The 20,482-nt window shown below is 48.0% G+C and overlaps 1 protein-coding gene across 1 annotated transcript in view; it reads left to right on the forward strand.

The window, feature by feature from the left end:
- Window positions 1–20,482, forward strand: part of LOC118400163 (leucine-rich repeats and immunoglobulin-like domains protein 1) — a 52,048-nt gene that overhangs the window by 15,657 nt on the left and 15,909 nt on the right. Inside the window, exons 4-12 of the mRNA XM_052473354.1 lie at window positions 8,356–8,493; window positions 8,640–8,783; window positions 11,056–11,199; window positions 11,485–11,628; window positions 12,926–13,069; window positions 14,977–15,057; window positions 18,979–19,050; window positions 19,500–19,571; window positions 19,703–19,866. Of these exons, the coding sequence (XP_052329314.1) occupies window positions 8,356–8,493; window positions 8,640–8,783; window positions 11,056–11,199; window positions 11,485–11,628; window positions 12,926–13,069; window positions 14,977–15,057; window positions 18,979–19,050; window positions 19,500–19,571; window positions 19,703–19,866 (1,103 nt within the window). The remainder of the gene's footprint in view (window positions 1–8,355; window positions 8,494–8,639; window positions 8,784–11,055; window positions 11,200–11,484; window positions 11,629–12,925; window positions 13,070–14,976; window positions 15,058–18,978; window positions 19,051–19,499; window positions 19,572–19,702; window positions 19,867–20,482) is intronic.

Consider the following 20,482-nt stretch of genomic DNA (forward strand, 5'->3'; position numbering starts at 1 on the left):
GCTATGCTATGACTGTCGTATGGTGTAACGTTGACCATGCGGAGCACTAAGAAAGTGCTCCAAGGTTCTATCCTGGTTAAAGTTGTGAAACTCTGCCTGGAGGGACTGCCTATGCTGGCATCTCACAGGAGATTTACTGCCCTATTTGGAAAGAGACGCTGTGTGTGTGTGTGTGTGTGTGTGTGTGTGTGTGTGTGTGTGGGCTGTGAGCCTAGTGGCCCCCTCGACAGACAGACACACAATTGTGACACTGTCCTGCTTGCTTGGCCTACTGAGTAAGTATTTGTTGTTTTCCCGACAGTTCACCTCTCATGGTGGCTAAGGAACATTCAATCATCTCACTCAACCTCAAACAGGAGAGAAAGTCCATAGGTTCGGTCTCAGCCGTTACCATTGAAGACAATTTGCAGCCTGCTTGTCTGTTGGTATAACACCCACTTCAATGCACTCACTCGTGGTTGTAACAGTCCAGCAGGTTCCTGTAAAACTGACCATCACCATGCATCACTTTCAGTGCCTCTCCCTACGCATCATCCGTCGGCCCCTCAAAATAGGCTGTGTAGTGTTCTCGCTAACTGTCTCGAAGCACTTTCTGTCAGATTTGTGACAGTTCTAATTCAGCGATATGTGAAACTGCCTGTCAAACAGGACACAGTTGAAGTCGGAAGTTTACATACACTTAGGTTGGAGTCATTAAAACTCGTTTTTCAACCACTCCACAAATTTCTTGTTAACAACCTATAGTTTTGACAAGTAGGTTAGAACATCTACTTTGTGCATGACACAAGTCATATTTCCAACAATTGTTTACAGACAGATTATTTCACTTATAATTCACTGTATCACAATTCCAGTGTGTTAGAAGTTTACATACACTAAGTTGACTGTGCCTTTAAACAGCTTTGAAAATGTCAGAAAATGGTGTCATGGCTTTAGAAGCTTCTGATAGGCTAATTGACATAATTTGAGTCAATTGGAGGTGTACCTGTGGATGTATTTCAAGGCCTACCTTCAAACTCAGTGCCTCTTTGCTTGACATAATGGGAAAATCAAAAGAAATCAGCCAAGAACTCAGAAAAGAAATTGTAGACCTCCACAAGTCTGGTTCATCCTTGGGAGCAATTTCCAAACGCCTGAAGGTACCACGTTCATCTGTACAAACATTAGTACGTAAGTATAAACACCATGGGACCACGCAGCCGTCATACCGCTCAGGAGGGAGATGTGTTCTGTCTCCTAGAGATGAACGTACTTTGGTGCGAAAAGTGCAAGTCAAACACAGATCAACAGCAAAGGACCTTGTAAAGATGCTGGAGGAAACTGGTACAAAAGTATCTATATCCACAGTAAAACGAGTCCTATATCGACATAACCTGAAAGGCCGTTCAGCAAGGAAGAAGCCGCTGCTCCAAAACCGCCATAACAAAGCCAGACTACGTTTTGTAACTGCACATGGGGACAAAGATTGTACTTTTTGGAGAAATGTCCTCTGGTCTGATGAAACAAAAATATAACTATTTGGCCATAATGACCATCGTTATGTTTGGAGGAAAAAGGGGGAGGCTTGCAAGCCGAAGAACACCATCCAAACCGTGAAACACGGGGTGGCAGAATCATGTTGTGGGGGTGCTTTGCTGCAGGAGGGACTGGGGCACTTCACAAAATAGATGGCATCATGAGGACTGACAATTATGTGGATATATTGAAGCAACATTTCAAGACATCAGTCAGGAAGGTAAAGCTTGCTAGCAAATGGGTCTTCCAAATGGACAATGACCCCAAGCATACTTCCAAAGTTGTGGTAAAATGGCTTAAGGTCAACAAAGTCATGGTATTGGAGTGGCCATCACAAAGCCCTGACCTCAATCCTATAGAAAGTTTGTGGGCAGTACTAAAAAAGTGTGTGTGAGCAAGGAAGCCTAAAAACCTGACTCAGTTACACCAGCTCTGTCAGGAGGAATGGGCCAAAATTCACCCAACTTATTGTGGGAAGCTTGTGGAAGGCTACCTGAACCGTTGGACCAAGTTAAACCATTTAAAGGCAATGCTACCAAATACTAATTGAGTGTATGTAAACTTCTGACCCACTGGGAATGTGTTGAAAGAAATAAAAGCTGAAATCAATCATTCTCTATACTATTATGCTGACATTCACATTCTTAAAATAAAGTGTTGATCCTAGCTGACCTAAGACAGGGATTTTATACGAGGATTGAATGTCAGGAATGGTGAAAAACGGAGTTTAAATGTATTTGGCCAAGGTGTATGTAAACTTCCGATTTCAACTGTATGTTGGAGGTTTAGTTTGAAGAAAAAAAATCTGTCATTGCCTCTTAAAGTTTTCTGCTTGATTCTAGGTCACTGTAAAGCCTCAAGGTTTTCATTTAGGCTATGTGTTTGAAGTGACTGCTAGTTCAGGAGACTGCAGTTCGTAGCTCTACTCTGCTCAGGACAAGCTTCTTTTTTTGGCCTGATTCTCAGCCTGTTGCTATGGGAAGCTCAGTGCATGATGGGAAGAGGCATATCTTTCCAAAGCTGCAGAGCTGAAAGGAGTAGAACCTGCAGCTGGAGCTGTCACTCACAGGGCTTACTGTAAAAAGGTGACAGGAAGGGTTGGGGGATGGGAAAGGGCTGGCTCAGGATGACATCACTGTTACCGCCACAAGGCGGGCATTTTGAGGTGGGAAGTACTGGAGCTCAGGTTTTGCCCACAAGTAACCCCACCTCACCCAGCTCCCTGTCTGCCCCCCACCTTCTGGTCTGTTTGTTAGGCTGATCCTGGCTGGATGGAAGTGGGGACTAAATTCCTCTGCCTGTGGTGGAGAGGGGCAGGAATGCTGTCTGACAGCAGTGCTGTGTGAGACTGCAGCCGCAGAGCGAGGGGGAGAGCGGAAGGAGAGAGAAAGGGTGCTAGAACAGAGGGTTGTCTGTCACCATCCCCTGACCTGCGCTGGCTTCTCTCTGGGCTGAGAGGAGAGGAAGAGATGATGGCCACAGTGAGACCAGCCTCTGTGCTCCACTCTTATGTTATCCCTTCAACCAGCTGGCCTCCTCTCCTCCAACGGAGTTTCTGAAGCATCGTGTGGTGATTCTCTCTGACAACACCAGGCACTTTCTTGTTTTCTCTTTGTCTCGCTACCTCTCTGTCTTTCTCCCAATATCACTCGTTCTCTCTCCCACACGCCCAACGGTTCTTTTGATCCTCTAACTTGTGGAGTTCATCATGCAGATCAGCCAGTCAGAGCGGCCCTAACCAGCTAATCTGTGTGGCTGCGGGGCTTTGGCTTGGATTAATCACTGCTCTCTGATCAGCCATGGCCCCACACCGGCCCGGGGCTCCCACACTCCCACAATGCACCTGGCATCCTGCTCTCCCAGAATGCAGCAGGGCTCCCACGCTCCAACAATGCCACAGCAGGCCACCAAACCCCCATATAATCACATGGGCCAGGGGAGAGTGAGACTTCTCCATTGTCCGGCATCCGCCCTTCCAACTTCAAAGAGAGGTGTCAAAACAACTCCATGAAAATCACATGGTTAATGGGATGAAATGATTTAAAATAACTGTTCTATTGTCCTCATTCCCAACATCAAAACGAGGTAGCATCCACACAGATCAAAGTGGAAATGGGAGAATGGGCTGTAGTGTAAACACTTTTGTTATCAGCACCCTCAACCTCAAAAGCGGTGTCAAAATCGACCCTAGGAAAATCAAATGGCTAAATGGATGATGAGATTTGGAATTAAGGGATCTGTTGAATGTACCACAGACATCAAAGAGAGAGGGAAAGCCAACCCCCAAAATTGCATTGGCAATGAGATAATCGGTTTTTATATTAACAAACGTATTGTCTGCATCCCCCAACATCAAACATCACAGCCCCCGTCCCACCCCAGTCCCCACCTCTCCCCTCGCCCATCCTCTGAGTATCACACAGCTGGACTATTTTGGCTGTGGGAGAATGGGGTTGAGGAACTGTACTTGGAGAGAGAAGAGAGGGGAAGGGAGAGCGGGACATTGTAGTTAGCATCTGAGAGACGGAGAGATCCAAGCCAGCCTCGCCCTCCTGCTTGATCCAAGACTGCCTAGTTTTTCCCAGCAAGGGTCAGCAGCTGTTGACCCTTCCTCACCCCTCCCTCCCTGTTCAGTAGAGCCTCAGTTCTCCCCCTGTCAGTCAGTCTCCCTAAGCCTTCCTCTCTGTCTCTGGGCTTCCCAGGGGCTTCATGTAGGTCAGGGAGGAGAGGGAGGGCCTGAGACTCATCCTAAACCCTTTCCACCACTGTTTATCCAGGTGGGCTCTGGGCTGCTGTGGGACCCCACTCCCCTCATGGCCCAGAGTAAAGGGTCTACAGAGGGTTTTACTTGACCATCTGTGTGTGTGTGTTTTTCTGCAGTTTGTCTGCCGGGACACCTTTCTGGAAACACCAGAGGACAAACGTCCAATTTTTACCAAACACTGTTTGATGCTAGGTCTGGGAGTTGACTCTAAATGAGGTTCCTTGTGTCGTTTTACTCATGGCATGGGCTTTATTTGAAGTCAAATGTCATGTTGATTTCAGTTAGTGAAGAGACTAGGAATGTTACTGACCCTGATCCTCTTGAGGAGACAGGAATTCCAGGCAGGGATCAGCAGTTCCTGGCGTGTGTGCTGTTGGGTTCAGGTCACATGGAGGGTGGTGTGTCAGAGAAGGGGGTCAGTAACACTAGCCGTAGTGTCAGGGAGGTGCTACCGAGGCTGGGGTTTATACCGTATTTTTAGTGTAGAACGGTGTTGATGCATGTACTGGTTGGGGTTTTTACGTTACCTATGACAGTATATCAATGTTTGGTTTGTTAATTGTGTTACACCGTGTGTAATGTCTGTTTTTATAGTTTGCTCCGTGTGCTACTTACTCTCTCTCTCTCGCCCTCCCTCCTTCCACCCACACCAAGCCCCACCCCGGTCACACATGGAAAGCAGGTTTTACTTTACCACGAGTCACAACTACTTGCAGTTCACATGCAGTGACAGTCTGCATGGTCAATGCTGCAGATGCAACAAGGTGTTGGTGAAAACTATGCTCCTTTCCAATTTGCTGAATATAATTTGTTTAACATTTAAATGTAGCCTTTATTTAACTAGGCATGTCCATCAAGAACAAATTCTTATTTAGAATGAAGGCCAAACCCGGACGACGCTGGGCCAATTGTGTCTGCCCTATGGGACTCCCAATCTCAGCTGGATGTGATACAGCCTGGATTCGAACCAGGGACGGCAGTGACTCCTCTTGCAGTGCCTTAGACCGCTGCGCCACCCGGGAGCCCAAAATTACCCTATTACCCTAAAATTACCCTATTAGTTTGTGTATCTTACAGTCTGCAAACAGTTAGTTTCTCTTCTTAGCAAGTTGTGGCAAAAATAAATTGTCAGCCGTTAATGCTAATCACCAGCTCGGTAACTAGCTAAATGTACTTAGTCCGAGCAAAGTTAGCTAACTAACACAGCCTGATACCAGTGCTGGTGTAGGCTGAAATTAGCATGTTGTTTGTGCAACGGTAGATATAGTCTAAATCAGAGAGGAATGGGGAAAGAGCGCATATTTTAGCCACATCAAAGCTATATCAAGTAAGAGAAGGTATTTAATGTAGCAACTAATTAGTGTCCATTGGAAAACACTGACCAACACTTTGGTTCCTACCCTGTCACAATAACTCTTCCCTGGCTTTTTCATTCGTTGTCATGTCAAACAACACGGTATTCAAAGTGCCCATTATATTCCAACTTTTGGTTGCCGTTTTATTGAACAGTATAAAACAGAATGGACAAAGTTCCATTTCAAAACACCTCATGTATATGTTTCCACCCTAGGGGTCATGCACCACTTGTATTATTCAAAAAAGAGAAAATACCGTCAAATACAGTCGTACTGCCTAAAATACGTAAAATATTGTGAAATTACATTTTGGCCATATCGCCCCGCCTTAATGTGGTATGTGTGTCATTGAGCACAGGCTTTCATCCCTGCTCGGGTAGCACTGGCCTTCAGTGGCTCCGCCTGCAATGGCAGGCTGAGGAAGAGTCAACCATTTGGACAACCTAAAAGTCTGTATCTGTTTTCTATCTGTGTCCGTGTGGATTTGTCTTTGTTTTGTATCTGTCTGTTCACGTGTTTGTGTGCGTAGGTCTATACACATCTGTGTGGGAGTTTTGTCTTTTGTGTACTGTCTGTGTGTATATCCTTGTGTGTGTGTGTGTGTGTGTGTGTGTGTGTGTGTTGTGTGTGTGTGTGTGTGTGTGTGTGGCGCGGGGGAGGTCTGTATGCACATGTGTGTGTCTTTGTTATTTGCCCCTGTGCCAGTACTGGGCATAGGTACACAGGGGGAAGTGACTGGGATTCCTGTCCAGCTCTGTCCCTGTCCATCTGTCTGTCTGCAGGCTGTAGCTCAGAGGTGGATTTTTCCCATTCCTTCCAGCCAACACCAAAATAAACCACAGATGTGGAGAGAGACTGTGACCGACCATTCCTGCAGAGCATAGAGCAGGCCAAAATACAAACGAGCTTTTTAAAAACTCTTTCTCAGGCCTCCTACTGCAGGATTAACTGGACTGTCAGGAGGGACAGAGTTAGACAGTGCTTAAAATGTAAGTCCTTTCGTATAGCCAAGTCTTCCTCTATTTGATTTGGAAGTAGTCGGTTACATTTAACACCAATAAACAAGCCATGAACATCATAGTCACAAAAAATACCTTCTCTCTCTGGTGAAGCTTTGCTTGGATCTGTGTTTGTTGTAGTAAGACCATGTGTTGCTCAGGGTTGGGTTGGTGTCTGTTGCTCAGGGTTGGGTTGGTGTCTGTTGCTCAGGGTTGGGTTGGTGTCTGTTGCTCAGGGTTGGGTTGGTGTCTGTTGCTCAGGGTTGGGTTGGTGTCTGTTGCTCAGGGTTGGGTTGGTGTCTGTTGCTCAGGGTTGGGTTGGTGTCTGTTGCTCAGGGTTGGGTTGGTGTCTGTTGCTCAGGGTTGGGTTGGTGTCTGTTGCTCAGGGTTGGGTTGGTGTCTGTTGCTCAGGGTTGGGTTGGTGTCTGTTGCTCAGGGTTGGGTTGGTGTCTGTTGCTCAGTGTTGGATTGGTGTCTGTTGCTCAGGGTTGGGTTGGTGTCTGTTGCTCAGGGTTGGGTTGGTGTCTGTTGGTTACCTTTACTTGAGCCCAAGCATCAGTATCAGTGAATGTTAACCTCTATGGCTCATCAAACTCAATAATAATTAGTTCTTAACTGTATTGCCTAGTTAAATAAAGGTTAAATACATTTTTAAGTGGCTAAAACTTCACTCACTTGTCTTTTATCCAAGTGCTCTGAGAGAATAATTGGCTCATCAATCCAGAGTGTTCCATGACTTGGCTGTTGATGTCAGTCCGCAGGGGCCCTTGGGAGAGTTTAGAGAGGAGCAGGGATACTCTGTGTGCTCTGTTCCTGAGTGGGTTTGGAGAAGAGCGTTTGTGTGTGCTTTACTACTGCTTCTATAACAAACATCTGAAGTTGGTTGTTAAGACTAGAAGCTTTGTTGTTCTACTCCTGGTGTTCCTCTCCTCAGGGTCCGAACACATCTTATCCCCTGAAGATATACCCAACAAAAATATAAACGCAACATGTAAAGTGTTGGTTTCGTGAGCTGAAATGACAGATCGCAGACATGTTCCATATGCTCAAAAAGCGTATTTATTTAAAATGTTGTGCACAAATGTGTTTACATCCCTGTTAGTGAGCATTTCTCCTTTGCTAAGATAATCCATCCACCTGACAGGTATGGCATATCAAGAAGCTGATTAAACAGCATGATCATTACACAGGTGCACCCTGTGTAGGGACAATAAAAGGCCACTCTAAATTTTGCAGTTTTGTCACACAACACAATGCCACAGCTGTCTGAAGTTATGAGGGAACGTGCAATTGGCGTGCTGACTGCAGGAATGTCAAAACAACATTCAATTCTCTGGCAAAAGCTTAATTTCACTACCATATGCTGCCTCCAACGTTGTTTTAGAGAATTTGGCAGTACGTCCAACCAGCCTCACAACAGCAGACCGTGTGTAACCACGCCAACCCAGGACCTCCACATCCAGCTTCTTCGCCCACAGGATCATCTGTGTCTAAGGAGTATTTTGGTTTGTAATAAAACCCATATGTGGGGGGAAAACATTATGATTGGCTGGGCCTGGCTCCCCAGTGGCAATGCCCCTGCCCCGCCATGTCAAATGCATAGATTAGGGCCTCATTTATTTATTTCAATTGACTGATTTCCTTATGAACTGTAACTCCATAAAATCGTTGAAATTGTTGCGTTTATATATTTGTTCAGTATAGTTTTGTTGTTTTCTTCCAGACACCACAATAAGATCCGCACCATCGATGGGAGGCGGATGAGAGACCTGATCTCTGTGGAAACCCTGGACCTGAGCAACAATGACATCACTGAAGTCAGAGTTCAAGGTTTCCCCGCAGGTCTCCAGATCAAAGACCTGTAAGATCATCCTCTTAGCTCTCATGTCAAACCTTCTCTCCACATTTCTCCTGTAGGAAATAAGAAATGCCGTGCCAAAGTTATCAGGATAGGTCTAATTCTTGTCCATTTGAGGATCCCTGACAATTTGCTATTTTGTCTTCCAGGTACCTGAGCAACAACAAGATACAGTTCCTGGAGGCCGGTGCTCTGGACCAGCTCTCCTCCACCCTGCAGGTTCTGAGACTGAGCCGGAACCGCATCTCTCAGGTCCCTGTCAAAGGCTTCCAGCTGCCCAAGCTCACCCAACTGTGAGTACTGTGCCATACCACCCCCACAGACACCTCTCGACTCACTGAAAAACATGTTTGTAAACTCTCCCTATTCGCCTTCTAGCTTATCCTCAACCACCATGAGAGAACAACCAAAATTGACCCTGGGCCAGTTGTTAAAGAGAGAGTGTATAGTTACCACACAGACATTGGAGGGAAAAGAACATTGGAAAGTTGGAAAAATCTATGGCGGCGAACTCGTTTGACACAGTCCCATTTGTTGAGGAGAGTGTGAACCTCTCCCCTCAAAGTGTAGCAGCATTGGTAACATCAGACTGATACCATGGCGGATTTTTGTCCACTGTCCTGTGCCCATGGTAGTCTAGCTCTCTCCTCTCTCAGAGCCCTGCTCTCTGTCATTGTCTTCACCTCCCCTACAGCATGGGGCTAGGGCTGACCCATCCTGCAGCATGGGGCTAGGGCTGACCCATCCTGCAGCATGGGGCTAGGGCTGACCCATCCTGCAGCATGGGGCTAGGGCTGACCCATCCTGCAGCATGGGGCTAGGGCTGACCCATCCTGCAGCATGGGGCTAGGGCTGACCCATCCTGCAGCATGGGGCTAGGGCTGACCCATCCTGCAGCATGGGGCTAGGGCTGACCCATCCTGCAGCATGGGGCCAGGGCTGACCCATCCTGCAGCATGGGGCCAGGGCTGACCCATCCTGCAGCATGGGGCCAGGGCTGACCCCTCCTGCAGCATGGGGCTATGGCTGACCCATCCTGCAGCATGGGGCCAGGGCTGACCCATCCTGCAGCATGGGGCTAGGGCTGACCCATCCGGCAGCATGGGGCCAGGTCTGACCCATCCGGCAGCATGGGGCCAGGTCTGACCCATCCGGCAGCATGGGGCCAGGTCTGACTAGGGCTGACCCATCCTGCAGCATGGGGCCAGGGCTGACCCATCCTGCAGCATGGGGCCAGGGCTGACCCATCCTGCAGCATGGGGCCAGGGCTGACCCATCCTGCAGCATGGGGCCAGGGCTGACCCATCCTGCAGCATGGGGCCAGGGCTGACCCATCCTGCAGCATGGGGCCAGGGCTGACCCATCCTGCAGCATGGGGCCAGGGCTGACCCATCCTGCAGCATGGGGCCAGGGCTGACCCATCCTGCAGCATGGGGCTAGGGCTGACCCATCCTGCAGCATGGGGCTAGGGCTGACCCATCCTGCAGCATGGGGCTAGGGCTGACCCATCCTGCAGCATGGGGCTAGGGCTGACCCATCCTGCAGCATGGGGCTAGGGCTGACCCATCCTGCAGCATGGGGCTAGGGCTGACCCATCCTGCAGCATGGGGCTAGGGATGACTCAGCACTCCCACTCTGGGGAGAAAAGACACATGTAACAGGAGTCTCCTCCATTGTAGACATTGCTTCCTTCTCTCCACAGCCCTTCCAGTTTTACCTGGGGGGTATTGTTCCAACAGGTGTTCCCGGTGACACTGTATCTGAGAATGCTTGTGGCAACATGGAGGACACACAAAGACGCTGTGTGGATGTTTATTGTTCAGCTGTGCTCCTGGGCTGTGATGTTAAAGCTCACACGCCAGGGGCACAGATCCACTGGTACAAAGCTATCGCAGAAGTCTTTTGATTACAGAAGGCAAAGGGATTTTTATCTCGCAGGGTCATTTGTATTTTCCCCTTTGCGTGTCCCAGTGAGATTACTCTAAGTACATTGAGAGGTTAACTGTTTACAGTCCATTCTCAACAGAAGTAGTCCTATTTTAGTTTGAGAAGTGAATGCAGATTCCCTGCCCTACAAGTCGGTGCTGTTTTGAGTATTACTTTTTTTGATGACTTCGGTGCTCCTATAGTTAACCCTAGCATGGTTAATGAAGGTTTGGGATCATTTGTTGGGGTGCCCAGGTCAGAACGTGACCCTAGTCTGTAAACCCTCACCTCAGCTGTCAGGGGTACACATCGCTGGCCACAGGTGGAATAGATACCACCCGTGGAATGCCACTTATGTTTTTGTGGGGCCGAATGGTGTTCAGGGTTTTGTGACCTACCCGCAGGTCTCTCTCTCTCTCTCTCTCTCTCTCTCTCTCTCTCTCTCTCTCTCTCTCTCTCTCTCTCTCTCTCTCTCTCTCTCTCTCTCTCTCTCTCTCTCTCTCTCTCTCGTTTTTCTGCTCATCATTGCATCTCTCTCGTTTCTCTGCTCATCATTGCATCTCTCTCTCTCTCTCTCGTTTTTCTGCTCATCATTGCATCTCTCTCTCTAACTCCTTGCTGTGTTGTCCTGTCCTCCAGTGAGCTGAACAGGAACCGCGTGAGGCAGGTGGAGGGGCTGACCTTCCAGGGCCTGGCCAGTCTGGAGGTCCTCAAGCTGCAGAGGAACAACATCAGCAAGCTCACCGACGGAGCCTTCTGGGGCCTGGCCAAGATGAAAGTGCTGTAAGTAACATACAAACATACGGCTCCTAACTCCCTGCCTAGCCTTGAGGACTAATTCAGATCAGTTGCACTCAAGAACTTGTAAGACCACTTTCTCCCTCTCCACTCATAGGAGTTTCCACTCTTAACAGTTGTTTCACAAGCAACTCTATGCTCTTCTTATGAGCTGAACTATAAAAATGTGATTGGACAACCTGTAATGTCCTTACTCTTGTTTGATACCAAACTACATTACCCCTAATGCCTAGTCTGAACCTGTTTATGTGACCAACTCCTCCCCTGCAGTCACCTGGACTACAACAGCCTGAGGGAAGTGAACAGTGGCTCCCTGTACGGCCTGTCCTCTTTGCTGCAGCTCTTCCTCAGCAACAATTCCATCTCCCACATCAACCCAGATGGTTGGAGGTTCTGCCAAAGGCTACGGGAACTGTGAGTATTCTGAGTGGCATGTCAGAAACCTCCAAACCCAGGTTAACCAGAGCACTAAAAACCTCCCAACACCTAAAACCAAAGCAGCAAAAACCTCCCAACCCTTGTAACTATAGCAACCAGCCCTACCTCATCCCCAGCCACTGAGAAACAAACTACACTGTTCATCCCCTGGCCTTCAGCTCCGGACCACAAGGTCTTACCCACAACCATCAACCTCCCGTCTCATCTCGTTGTTCCCTTACCACAACCTATACCTGAATCTGTTCCCCGTCGCGCCCCTCCGCTTACCTTCACCAGAGCTACATGAGTCGCGTAGCGTTCAATACCACATGATAAGCCTGTTTATCCCATAATAAGCGGTAGGATTGACAGTACTTAAGCCCTCTCTGTGTTCCCATCTCTCAGTCAGGTTGGTGAAGAGCACGCAACCCTCTGTTGGTATGGATACAGGGTAATTGCAGGGGGATATCCCTGTCTAATGAAGGAGATATTATTACTACGGCAACCTGTGGTTGGTTGACATACTTTAACCACTGTACTACTGTAGAGCTCCGCTCTGATCAGGCGTCGCTAACTGTACCATAAGGCTGTCTGTCAGGCTCCTGTGTGTCTGCGCACTGTGTCACTGTGTGTGTGAGAGAGACAGATTGCTCTGTGTATCTGTGTTGCCGACTCACTGCACTCAGTGCGAGACCGGGGTTATATGATTTTATTAGCGGGGCCATGATGACTGTGATATCAGAAGGATACCGGAGGATAGTGGCTCGGTTAGCCCTCTGGTGAAGCAGAGAAGCCGTCTTTATGACCTACAGGTTATTACATTCCGGATGAGACTGCAGCCTGCCTGACGGGGCATCACAGAGACTGACCACCCTGGCCCCCCTCAGAGAGGCGAAGCCCAGCCACTCACACAACAGACCATTTGAACACGCTCCCTGATAAACAAGACATATTTATCACCACTGACACGGCGTGTACCTACTTAGACAAGACCATAACTCTGGGAAAAGATGCCTTGAGAAGTGTCCATTTGTCCAACCGGAAATGTACATGCATTTTAAATGGTTTGTGTCCTGACTCCTTATCAAGCATGATAGGAAACTGCTGTGGATGAACAGATATTGAGCTGACGCCACAGTGGAAAAATACATCCAGAGGCACAAAGACATTGAATAAAGCTATATAAAGTAGAGAATAATGACGTCGGGTAGGTTAGGTTACCGTGCTGTGCCAACTTGTCCTTCTGGGTCCAAGCCTTATACTGTATGTATCTCGCACTCCTCTCCTCCTGCAGGAATCTGTCCTACAACAACCTGAGTCGTCTGGATGAGGGCAGCCTGGCGGTGCTGGGGGATCTCCACACCCTCCGTCTGGGGCACAACGCCATCAGCCACATCACCGAGGGGGCCTTCAGAGGCCTCAAGGCCCTGCGCCTCCTGTAAGTCCTCCTCCTGACTGCTCCCGGAGCACACACACCTATGGTTCCACACTGTAGACTTATCTTATGTGACTCATTTAAGAACAATACAATATTGGCATCTGCAAATGTATTAATGTGGATTCAATATTCAATATAGCTTCATTAAGCCCCTCAGGAGCCATTCAGAAAGTGAGGTTAGCTGCTGTTTGGTTTTTAGACCACTGCTTCAAAACAGATCTAGTTTGTGTCCATGTAATATTAATGTGTATCTGTTTACCAGGTGTGCATGCGTCACTATTGTCACGGTTTTAGTCTGTGAGAACTTTTATTTTGGTGCGTCTGTTTTCGTCTTCCCTCTTTGTTTGGCCGTTGGTTCCCATCGATATTGGATGCACATGTGTTCCCTGTCATTTGTCTCCCTGGAGATTCTTGCCTTTTTTTAAACGGAGCAGTGAAAAGCAGTATGGGAGAGTGACTTCTTTCCCCCCCACCCTCTATACAGACTTTGAACAGGCGGAAAGAGAGGCTTCCTGAAAGCGAAGGCCTTCTACTAACGTCTTTTTGGCCCGGGATCTTCCCAGAGAGTCAGAGAAAAGAGTCGGGCCTTTGCTTTCTCACAGTGGGGTGACAAGCCAAGGCATATGCAGGCCTTTCTCTGCTGGTGCAGAGGGAGCATTGGGCTGGGGGGAGGGGGTTCAGCTGTGTGAGAGGCCCTCTGTTTGGCTCCCCTCTCTCAGACGCTGTTTCTTTCTTCCTTTCTTTCTTGGTCTCTTTCTTGGTCTCTTTCTTTCCTTTCTTACTTGGTTGCTTTGTTCGTACCCTTTCCACCCATCCTTTTCCCCCTTTTTTTGCAGTCTTCTTTTTACTTCCTCTTCCCATTATGCTCACTCCATTTCTTCTTCGCTCTCCTTCCCTCTCTTTCGGAGGCAGGTCTAATCTAATCAGTGAAGCGCTGGGTAGGCGCGGGCCCTGGCTGTAAGGGAGCCGAGGCAGCTTTAATTGGGTAGCGCTGCTGGCCGTAGAGGCGTGGGGCTGGAGGTTCGCGGTGGGTGTGAATGCCCAGAAACGTCGAGCCTTTCAGCCGGGGGGTCAGTCCTCAGGGGCCCGCGGCCACTGCCTGCATTAAGAAGGCACCGGCCTTTCACGCTCAGCCAGCCAGAAAGAATAGTAAATTGGCAGCCGAGTCCAGCCATGGAGGAAAAGGAACCGAAGGGGATTAGGGAAGGGTGGAGAGGTTGGGAGGGGCTGTGGGTGACCATCAGACTCACAGGATTCTCAGAGTTTGAAAGAAAGTCGGCACAGGGAACAAAGCATGCGATAGAGCGGCGACTCATGTCTTTGTTCGGCTGTTGTTTTTTTTGTTTTAAATTATTATTCAAACGGGTCCTTAGGCCCAGATGACTTCAGCCGTTCGAGGTAGCGTGTCAGGAAAGCTAATTAATTGCATTCAACATGTGTTTGGAAACTTCCCGGTGGACTCGAAGTGAAAGCTGTTGTTTTATTGAGTCTCTTTCTGGCTCAGCGTGGGCATGACTAAGGTCTTTCTTCATACTCATTAGGCTCTGAGTCTGTGTTGGGACTGCCATACCTGCCACCACACTCAGGCGCTGACTGTCTGTATCCAAAGGCAATGTGTGCCCGCCAATCTCTCCATGCTGTCATGAATTATACATGATTCTGCCTGCGTTTTGTGCCTTCACCTCCCTCTTCACAAAGGAAAGAATGTGCTTGGCTGGCAGAGCAGAGCAGGAGAGAGGCGAGGTCTTTAGACCAGGTGCAGAGGGTTTGGGGGGGTTGGAGGGGTAACCCGTGACTTCCAGCCCCATCTCTGCCAAGGCTACACAGTGCTTCAGCTCTGGCAGGCCTGTTTTGCTCTCCTCCTCCTCCTCTATCTTCCTTATCCCTTCTTTTTTCTCTCTCTACAGGGAGCTGGACCATAATGACATCTCAGGCACAATAGAGGACACCAATGGGGCCTTCTCTGGACTGGACAGCCTCAACAAGCTGTGAGTATCCCCCCTCCTTCTCTCATCTCCTCTTCCCCCTCTCCCCTCTGCCCAGAATCGGTCCCTTTGAGCAGGCTGACCTGCCACTGGTAGGGGATTGTATGCAGCTCTGTGGACAGCTCCTTCAGTCCAGAGTGAAGGGGTTTCTACTGCAATTCCATAGTTCCCTTCTGAGGCCTGTCCACTGCCTATAGTCTATATCGAGTTCTCCCAGACCTGGCTTCAGACAGGACCAGCTCCATTCTATCGCTACCCTCCGGGCCCCACACGTCATTTGGAAGTATAACACTGAGAGATGACTTTAAGAGCTGCTCTGAGTTTTATTAGGCTTTTTCATGAAGTTTGCAGATTGACATTCTATCGGCAATTGGCTTGAAACTTGAAACAAGCCTGAATCTGGTTTTCATCTCGGTTTACCAAACTCTAAACTGCTATTGTGTCCAACTTCAGAGGTTGTCTGTTGGTGGGAGTTGAACTGCCTTCACTTGTTGGTTAAACTATGTCAATTTGTTTGGATCTCTCGTGTAACCTTTTAATCACAGCATCTAGACTCAATGTCAAATGTTAGTTAAAGGATGAAGAAACTCAACCACCATAAACATAAGAGTCCTAACATACTGGGGCCTAAACAATCCTATGTAAGAGCTGGTGTCCAACCAAGGCTGTTCCCTGTGTGAGTGCTAGCCTATTGAAAGGGCTTTTCTATTGGCCTGCTGGGGACGATCCTCAGCAGGTCTTTCCGTCTCTAGCCCTGCTCCTCTCTCTCTGCTCCACGGCCCTGCCTGCCTGTTGTTAGGGACTGAGAGAGGGTGAAATTGGGGGGCGGGCGCGGTCATCAACATCAAACACCACATTGGCCCGTCTCTCCGCCCCTTTTGTCCAGTGGTGTAGTGGAGCGTCCTTCCGCAGCCCAACGCTGGCACAATCCCTCCATCCCACCGGAAAACAACACTCACCAACCTTGGGAAAAAAACACAGAGAAAGAGAGAGGGGGAGGGACATCCGTGTCCTCCACACGCAATATGTCCCTCCCAAATCGGATTGTGAGGATCCCCACATGGGAGAACTTGTGCTCTAAGATTGTTCTAGGTTAACTTGTGCTCTCACAACAACCACTATTTTCCCATTTTTGTTTTAGGAGGTAAAATATATGACTGTATTGAATGTAGATACAGTGCCTTGCGAAAGTATTCAGCCCCCTTGAACTTTGCAACCTTTTGCCACATTTCAGGCTTCAAACATAAAGATATAAAACTGTCTTTTTTTGTGAAGAATCAACAACAAGTGGGACACAATCATGAAGTGGAACGACATTTATTGGATATTTCAAACTTTTTTAACAAATCAAAAACTGAACAATTGGGCGTGCAAAATTAATACTTTGTAGCGCCACCTTTTGCTGCGATTACAGCTGTAAGTCGCTTGGGGTATGTCTCTATCAGTTTTGCACATCGAGAGACTGAAATTTTTTCCCATTCCTCCTTGCAAAACAGCTCGAGCTCAGTGAGGTTGGATGGAGAGCATTTGTGAACAGCAGTTTTCAGTTCTTTCCACAGATTTTCGATTGCATTCAGGTCTGGACTTTGACTTGGCCATTCTAACACCTGGATATGTTTATTTTTGAACCATTCCATTGTAGATTTTGCTTTATGTTTTGGATCATTGTCTTGTTGGAAGACAAATCTCCGTCCCAGTCTCAGGTCTTTTGCAGACTCCATCAGGTTTTCTTCCAGAGTGGTCCTGTATTTGGCTCCATCCATCTTCCCATCAATTTTAACCATCTTCCCTGTCCCTGCTGAAGAAAAGCAGGCCCAAACCATGATGCTGCCACCACCATGTTTGACAGTGGGGATGATGTGTTCAGGGTGATGAGCTGTGATGCTTTTATGCCAAACATAACGTTTTGCATTGTTGCCAAAAAGTTCAATTTTGGTTTCATCTGACCAGAGCACCTTCTTCCACATGTTTGGTGTGTCTCCCAGGTGGCTTGTGGTAAACTTTAAACAACACTTTTTATGGATATCTTGAAGAAATGGCTTTCTTCTTGCCACTCTTCCATAAAGGCCAGATTTGTGCAATATACGACTGATTGTTGTCCTATGGACAGAGTCTCCCACCTCAGCTGTAGATCTCTGCAGTTCATCCAGAGTGATCATGGGCCTCTTGGCTGCATCTCTGATCAGTCTTCTCCTTGTATGAGCTGAAAGTTTAGAGGGACGGCCAGGTCTTGGTAGATTTTCAGTGGTCTGATACTCCTTCCATTTCAATATTATCGCTTGCACAGTGCTCCTTGGGATGTTTAAAGCTTGGGAAAACTTTCTGTATCCAAATCCGGCTTTAAACTTCTTCACAACAGTATCTCGGACCTGCCTGGTGTGTTCCTTGTTCTTCATGATGCTCTCTGCGCTTTTAACGGACCTCTGAGACTATCACAGTGCAGGTGCATTTATACGGAGGTTTGATTACACACAGGTGGATTGTATTTATCATCATTAGTCATTTAGGTCAACATTGGATCATTCAGAGATCCTCACTGAACTTCTGGAGAGAGTTTGCTGCACTGAAAGTAAAGGGGCTGAATAATTTTGCACGCCCAATTTTTCAGTTTTTTATTTTTTTTTATTTTTTTAAATATCCAATAAATGTCGTTCCACTTTATGATTGTGTTCCACTTGTTGTTGATTCTTCACAAAAAAATTGTTTTATATATTTATGTTTGAAGCCTGAAATGTGGCAAAAGGTCGCAAAGTTCAAGGGGGCCGAATACTTTCGCAAGGCACTGTATGTTGAGGTGATATCATTCTAGTATTGTTTTTATTTCCAGAATGTGATTACTTGAATAGAATGTGATTGGAAGGAAAGGCCATGTAAATGGCTATATGTGCAAAATGATGTTGGAAATAAGAGAAGATAAGTTTGATGGAAATACAATGACTTCCAGTGAGGTGTTGTTCTCCTCTGTACTGAGGTCTGTTCAGCCCATCTCCCTGTGTAGGGTCTAGAACCATGGGGCTCTGGCTGATGTGGTGGTCAGTAGAGGGCTGAGCAGAGGTGTGACATCTCTGTCAGGAGTTGACAGGTCCTGTCCATGACCAGTCATCTGCCTGGAGGCCCCCCAAGACCCTGGGTCCCTGGCTGTCCTAAAGAACACCTGATTACCAACAGGAATCTGAGAATGTTCAGCTTGGACAATTTTGGATAGAATTTAAGAAGACGCATCTTGAGTCTTAGCTCATCTACCAAACAGATGCACTCCCAATTGTTTTTGAAACATGATTTGTATTTACATTGCACAGTGTAGATTGTCGGTGGGTCCATATAGAGGGGGAGAGTAGAGGAGGCGTGACTGGATTGAAGTGTTCTGATGCAGGGGTCTGAACTCCGAACCAGCCTCCTGTGTCCACCTGCTTCTCCTGGGAAGGAAGGTGGAGAGAGGAGAGGAAGGCTGGAGGGACGGAAGCGCAGGAGAGGGAGGGGAGAGGGGTGTCTTTTGAAGAGCGGCCCAGATTAGACCCCCAGAAGGGGGCATGCTGCGTGTTCCTTGCTTGAACCGGGCCTTGACAAGGCTGCTTTTATTATTCTACAAGCTGTGTTGTCCCTCAGTGAGACAACCTGCTTTTCATGTGCCCCCCTGTCATCGCTATTAAATTCAAATAAAGATAAAAGTGGTCTTTGAAAAGCAGAGCAGGGCCGAGTCCCTCACCCTCCTAATCTCCACACAGTTCGGATTTCCAATACCTCAATCCTCTGCTCTTATCAGATTCAGCCCCACTAATTGTGCCTTTCTCTCCCTCTTCTCCTTCCCTCCCCTTACCCCATTCATCCTCTCTCTTTCTCTCTCTGTGCCTGTTTTTTCTCCCCCCTCCCTCTCCCCCATGTTCTCTCCCGTTTATCGGCGCCCTTCATGTTTGGAAATTGCAGAACTCTGTTTGGAAACAAGATCAAGTCAGTGGCCAAGAAAGCCTTCTCAGGACTGGAGGCCCTGGAGCACCTGTGAGTATCCCACAATGCACTGCGCGACCCCGAGATCGGCTGCCAAAAGTAGCTGCCTGAGAGTGCTGCTAGCAATTTAATAGCATCTTTGGAAAAGGAGAAGACGGGCAGTTTGTGGGGCCAGCTGCTTCCCTCTCGTTACAGAGGCAGCTTCAACTTTGGCCTTTTTTCCTGATGCAGGGGAACAAAGTTATTGAGCATATGGTCAGTTTCGTATAGTAAATGGAATTTATATAAGTCCCTTCACAGGCTCTGGCCATTAGGAAAAAAGTGATTGAAAAGCTGAGTATCCTTAGTCTGTGATGCCTGAATCTTTGCACCTTGTTTAAAATAAGCCCTTATAAATGAAGGCACGTCGATCCCTGGCTGGCCGTGACACAGCTGTGTGTGTACCAATGTCCCCTTTCTGTCAGTGCTGACGGGCAGCCCTCTGTTTAATGTCACCACAGGAACCTGGGAGAGAACGCCATACGCTCCATCCAGCCAGAGGCCTTCAGCAAGATGAGGAGCCTCAGGAACCTGTGAGTCCGCAATGATGAATACACCTTACAGTTGCACTCATGGAATAAGTGAATTATGTACAGATCAAAGCTAGTCTATAAAAGAGAGTGAATAGAAGTCGTTAGCCCTAACAGTGTCCCTCCTCTCCCAGGCTCATCCAGAGTGACAGTTTCCTGTGTGACTGTCAGCTCAACTGGTTCCCTGAGTGGCTGATGACCCGGGGGCTACAGACTGGCGTAGAGGCTACCTGTGTCCACCCCGAAATCCTGAAGGGTACTAGTGTCTTCCAGGCTCCACCAGAGAGATTTGTCTGTGGTGAGTAGTGGGGGGGAGGGTGGGGGGTGTACAGTTGCTTTCTGTCTGACACAGTGCAGGCAGCAGCTAAGACCAGATTGTGTTTTAGATTCCAGTTCAGGGTGTTTACAGTATATGCGTGTATTTGTTTGTGTGATTTTCCTTAAATGTCTTGATGTAGTGCGTCTTTGTTTGAGCTGCGATGTGCTAATCCTTGTTTGTCTTTATATTTGTGTGTTTGTGTTTAAACTAGACTTTTGTGTATATATCTTCTGTCACTGAGATAAGCATTATTCTTTGTAACCAAATGTTTTATCTCATTTTCTTGTCTTCCCTCCGTCTCTCCACTCCCTCCGTCTCTCCACTCCCTCCGTCTCTCCACTCCCTCCGTCTCTCCACTCCCTCCGTCTCTCCACTCCCTCCGTCTCTCCACTCCCTCCGTCTCTCCACTCCCTCCGTCTCTCCACTCCCTCCGTCTCTCCACTCCCTCCGTCTCTCCTCCCTCCGTCTCTCCACTCCCTCCGTCTCTCCACTCCCTCCGTCTCTCCACTCCCTCCGTCTCTCCACTCCCTCCGTCTCTCCACTCCCTCCGTCTCTCCACTCCCTCCGTCTCTCCACTCCCTTCGTCTCTCCACTC

This window comes from Oncorhynchus keta, chromosome 21 (genome assembly GCF_023373465.1).
Source record: "Oncorhynchus keta strain PuntledgeMale-10-30-2019 chromosome 21, Oket_V2, whole genome shotgun sequence".
NCBI lineage: Eukaryota > Metazoa > Chordata > Actinopteri > Salmoniformes > Salmonidae > Oncorhynchus > Oncorhynchus keta.